At 50.7% G+C, this 5,173-nt stretch overlaps 1 protein-coding gene across 1 annotated transcript; it reads right to left on the bottom strand.

Annotated features, from left to right (window-relative positions):
* Positions 1-2,002: 2,002 nt before the first annotated feature.
* On the bottom strand, positions 2,003-4,249 carry LOC109736378 (cyclin-D5-2). The gene is made up of 5 exons (XM_020295604.3): positions 3,763-4,249; positions 3,570-3,656; positions 3,155-3,473; positions 2,930-3,066; positions 2,003-2,812 (listed from the first exon to the last, which is right to left on the bottom strand). The coding sequence occupies exons 1-5, from the start codon at positions 4,060-4,062 to the stop codon at positions 2,597-2,599; spliced, it is 1,059 nt and encodes a 352-aa protein (XP_020151193.1). The 5' UTR covers positions 4,063-4,249; the 3' UTR covers positions 2,003-2,596.
* Between the last annotated feature and the right edge of the window lie 924 nt (positions 4,250-5,173).

The following is a 5,173-nucleotide window of genomic DNA, read 5'->3' as shown; positions in this document are numbered from 1 at the left end:
AAACTGCTTCCCATCGCCGCTTCCCCCACCGCACATCCGACCGGCACGCTCGTTGGACGCCGGCAGGGCAGCTAGCTGGTCTGTGGGCGCCGCGACTCCCCTCGCCGGCCGTCTCCTTCGTCGACGCCCGCAGGCTGTTCGACAGTTTGGCAAGGTACGAAATGGACTCCGCCGACGAGTTCTTTTTCCATAATTTCCTTTGCGACTTCGACGATTCGTCGTCCGACGACGACGAGGAGATATTGGCTGCCGTGTTGGTCCATCACCACCTCAACAGCCAGCGGCCGTTGTTTCGTGGCTCCATTCCGGGCCACCTTCCGGCGTTGAATCGCAACCGAGAGAGCGGGCATTTCCTTCTCTGGAATGACTACTTTGATACAACAAACCCGTTGTTCAAACATCACAAATTCCGCCGCCGGTTCCGTATGAGTAGGCATGTTCTCAACCGTATTAGAGAGGGAGTGGTCGGCTATGATGACTACTTCGAGTGCAAAAAGGATGCCGTCGGCAAGATTGGTTTCTCCTCTTATCAGAAATGCACGGCCGCCATCCGAATGCTTGCATACGGAGTGCCCGGTGATCTCATTGACGAGTACGTCCGTATGAGCTAGTCTACATGCCTAGAGTCCCTGTATAAGTTCTGCAAGGATGTGATTGCTGTGTTTGGCCCTGAGTACTTGAGAGAGCCGATAGCTGAAGATACAGCCCGTTTGCTGGCGATGAATGCCAGCAGGGGCTTCCCGGGGATGCTTGGTAGCATAGACTTCATGCACTGGGAGTGGAAGAACTGCCCTTCTGCTTGGCAAGGGCAGTATAAAGGACATGTCAGGGCTTGCACTGTCATACTAGAGGTCGTGGCGTCTCAAGATCTCTGGATCTAGCACTCTTTTTTTGGCATGGCTGGATCACACAATGATATCAACGTGCTTCAGCGCTCGCCGGTGTTTGCTAGGCTTGCCGAAGGCAACAGCCCACCGGTGAACTTTACTGTCAACGGCCACAACTACGACAAAGGGTACTATTTGGGTGACGGTATCTATCCTCAGTGGACCACTATTGTCAAGACAATACCCAACCCTGTCGGAGAGAAAAGGAAAAGATTTGCCCAAGAGCAAGAGAGTGCTAGGAAGGATATCGAGCGTGCCTTTGGTGTTTTGCAATCTCGATGGGGCATCGTTCGGTATCCTGCTAATACTTGGAGCATGCAGAAACTATGGGAGGTGATGACTGCTTGTGTGATCATGCACAATATGATCGTAGAAGACGAACGCCCGGAATGTCTGTACGATCAAGGCTTTCAGTTTCAGGGTGAGAATGTTGTGCCTGAGCATGGAGTAGCAGCAACATTTGAGCAGTTCACTCAGTTTCATAAAGACATGCGTGATTGGGAAACTCACGTGCAACTGCGAAATGATTTGGTTGAGCATATGTGGACTCATGTTGGCAACCAATAGATGTATCTTCTTTTATTCGTTTGCAAAACTATGTGAAACATTTTTATTTGTATTTGGCTTGTAAAACTATACTATTTATTTGGGCGGCCAGACTATTTGGCTTGTTAAACATTTTCATTTCACAATATGTTTGAATGCAAATCAATGTAAAATTGGGCGGCCAGCCGGCCACGCTTGCACATATGGGTCGGCGCGCTGCCGACCCATATCAAAAACAGGGCGAACACCGGGCGGGCGGCCGACCCAAATGGACAAAAAGCGGACGAAATCGCCGTCCGTTTGGGTCGGCCCGTTGGAGTTGCTCTTATTGTTAGTTCACTAATAAGGGATAGCAATGTGGAATCAAGCAAGTGCTATTCAAAGCTGGTGGCAATGTAACAGGAAAAGTTGTCTTGGATTCTCATCTCTGCAAAAAGGGAGAGGAAGAGGAGGAGAAAACATTGGCACAGCACTCAATGAATGGCACTGAAAACCCTGCAGCAGAACTGATCAAGAAACCCACAGGGTCATCAAGGCCAACACATGCATGCATACACACATACACAAAATGCACCAATCTGATCCCATTTCTCAAGAACAGAAGCAGATGTTACAGAAGTTACAACCTACTCCCCAAGGAGCTTGTCACAAACCAATGTAACCCATGCATCCATGCAAGTACAGTGCAGTGCATCTTAGTGGAACACCACTCCTCACTGATCACACATCCACTTGCAACCTTTTTCTTCTTGGCTCTATAAACAATGGCCAAACCCCCAGCCTTTCAGTGCTACTACTGCATCCAACAGCTAGCATCTCACCATATGCAACCTAAGATGGCATCCACCACTATGGCGTACCAAAAACAGTGCAGATTTGGGGTGAATTTCTCACAGGAAATGTGCTCCATTTGGGCACCGGAATTGGGCTCCAGTGAAGCTCTCCTCTCCTTAGGAAAGCTCAGCCCAGCCCTTATCTTTGCTCATCGCTTGCCCCTCTCACAAACCAATCCAAACCAATCCAACAGCATTGCCAATGCCAACCATGGCAGTGGCCGAAAGAACCTAAACAAATTTGAACAAGGAAAAAACAAAATGAAGATCCAAACCAAGCCCCCTTAGACATCTGACAAAAAATTGCGTGTCCCCGGCGGTGCTAGCTTCTCAATGGATTCCCGGCGGCTCCAGTCTGATCCGCTTGTTCATCTCCGACACCGCGGCCATGAAGGCGGCGGTGTCGGCAACATCATCAACAAGAACAGAATCATATGTACTGGTGGCAACTTCATTGGAGTCTGAACATGGCAATGATCTCTTGCCATTGCTCTTTCTGTTCCTCAAGTCGCCAACCATCATGCTGTAGCAGGCATGTACATGCTCCTGATCAATGAAACAGACAAAGGTTGTTCAAATCCAATGCTCATTTCATCATCCAAATAAAACATTAGTACTATGATCAAAGTGATGCAAAAGGGTTATTCAGTTTGTGCAAGAAACCTTCTCAATGGGGCATGATGGAGATAGATTGTCCATCTTGGACTCCAGTGCTTCTTTGGTCAGTAGAGCTCCATAGGATGCAGCCAAGATTGCAGCTGCAGCCACAGTAGATGGCCTGTAATCTAGCACGCTGCCGGCTGCATGAACACAGCACAAATCAATCAGACAAAATGCAAGAAAGATCGCAAGATTTCTTTTCAGAAGATGTGTAGGACGAAGATGAACCTTCGGCTGTGGCAAAGATGAAGCCGATGGACTTGAGGGCGACGCGGGCGGGGTCATGACCGCCGCCGCCGCGGCCGTCGTGCCGGTCGAGCCGGGAGGAGAAGCAGGGGAGGTAGTCGAAGGGCGTAACGGCGGCCATGCGCCAGCCGAGCGTGGACAGCACGAGCAGCTCCATCCGGCGGACGGAGGCGGAGCAGAACTCGTAGCCGCCGCCGGCGTCGAGCTCCGACAGCGCCGGCGCGCAGTACTCCTCCATCTTGGCCGCCACGGAGACGCAGGCCACGGACAGGAGCCGAGCCGCCCACGGCATCGCCGCCCTCTGCACCAAGGCACGCACACAACCACATCATCCTCCCGTTCCTAAGAAGCAGAGAGGCTAAATTTGTTTTACGGTGGCGGTGCGGTGATTGATTACATCGACGCGTCGCCGGAGGAAGAAGCGGTCGAAGTAGGCGATGGCCAGGTACGCCGTGCGGTGGCCGAACCCGAAGCAGCCCCGCGTCTGCAAATGCAAATCAGGTGCCGGTTCTAATGGCGTCAGTGACCGATCGGTCGATGCTCGCACCAAGAAACTAATCGGGAGAGCGAGGAGCTGAGTGAGTGCTCACTTCAAGGATCCATTTGACGGCGGCGAGGCGCGCCTGCAGGAACCAGTCCTCGGAGGCGGCCGACGAGCAGTCGGCGTCGCCCGAGTCGGAGGAGGAGCAGAAGCTGGCCTCCTTGGAGACCAGCTGCTCCACGTACTCATTGTCGCCGTCCTCATCGTCGGCGGCGGCGGCGCCGCCGGAGTAGAAGAAGAAGAGGTCGCCGTCGTCCACGACGCCGTCCCCGAGCTCGGCGCCGTCTTCGGGGCAAGTGAGCGAGAAGGCGCACGACGCGTAGTCCTCCGCTTCCTCCATCCCCGGCATCTCGCTTCGCCTCTCGTTACTGCAACCAGCCAGCAGCTGACTTGCCGTGCTAAGCGATGTGTCAAGCTTAAGCAAGAAGCATGGGTGAGCGAGAGCCGCGTTCTCTGACGCTCGTCTCCTACGGCGGTCAGCGGCGGCGGCGGCGGCCGGACTGGGAGCAGAGTGGGGAGTGAGAGTGAAGAGACGAGGAGGCTCCTCCCTTCGTATTTAAGTGCCTCTCGTTTCATCAAATTTTTCCTTCTTTTTTCACTGTTCTTTTCACGTGCCGCTAGCCATTGGCGTTCTTGGATAGTTACGGTGATGGTTAAATCCAACGGGAAATGGGATGAGATGAGATTCATGAGTGAGTACGTTGGTACGTCTGAGTGAATCTAAAAGTGTATCCGTGTATTTATGCATGTGTCAAGACTTTATCAAGGGGGTATCGGCGATGATAGAGCCTAATAAACACATAATGGATGCTCATGCTAGTACTGTGGTCGCCTAGGCAAAGGACGTCCTCTCTACCGGGTGCACGGATCTGGTAGTTTGGATACGGAAAATAGGACGAAAAGAACTATGTGGTTTAGTATTTCGAATTTTAGCAAGTTTATTACGCGGTTAACTTTAGTTGTTTCTCGGTAGAAGAAAAGGATGAAGATAAAAAATTCCAGTAATTCTTTTTCGAGAAATGACATACACACATCTATGGACGCAGCATGCACATCCCCTATGTGTTTTCGGATTCTTGAATTCCAGTCACTTCATGTTGTTGTGTTTGTTTATTTTGGATAAATAAACAAATCCAAAAAATCCCGTAATTCAAATGAAAATAGTCATCGAGATGTCTCTTTATGATCATGATCAGGCTGTATTAGGCGCGACTGCCGCTCTTAGATTACCTCTTTGCGTGCATTATGAGACATCTATCTCATTAGAGAAGACACTAATAGAGCAAGAATCATAAGGTTGATCAACTTTTTTTTCAAAAAAGAGAGTATCCCGGCCTCTGCATCACATGATCCACACAACCACATGTTATTAAACGTGAAATAAGTTCAAGCCACCAGGTACTCGACAATGAAACAAATAAATGGGAAACGCGACCACAAGCAGTTGAACCGGAGATTAC

This window comes from Aegilops tauschii, chromosome 5 (assembly GCF_002575655.3).
Source record: "Aegilops tauschii subsp. strangulata cultivar AL8/78 chromosome 5, Aet v6.0, whole genome shotgun sequence".
NCBI lineage: Eukaryota > Viridiplantae > Streptophyta > Magnoliopsida > Poales > Poaceae > Aegilops > Aegilops tauschii.
Note: the sequence above shows the minus strand (reverse complement) of the source record. Positions and strands in the feature narration are given on the sequence as shown.

Coding starts and splice junctions, on each gene's coding strand:
- LOC109736378 (XM_020295604.3), bottom strand. CDS start 4,062: ATGCCGGGGATGGAGGAAGCGGAGGACTACGCGTCGTGCGCCTTCTCG. Junction 3,657..3,762: donor CCGTCAAATGGATCCTTGAA/GTGAGCACTCAC, acceptor TTGCATTTGCAG/ACGCGGGGCTGCTTCGGGTT. Junction 3,067..3,154: donor CATCTTTGCCACAGCCGAAG/GTTCATCTTCGT, acceptor GTGTTCATGCAG/CCGGCAGCGTGCTAGATTAC.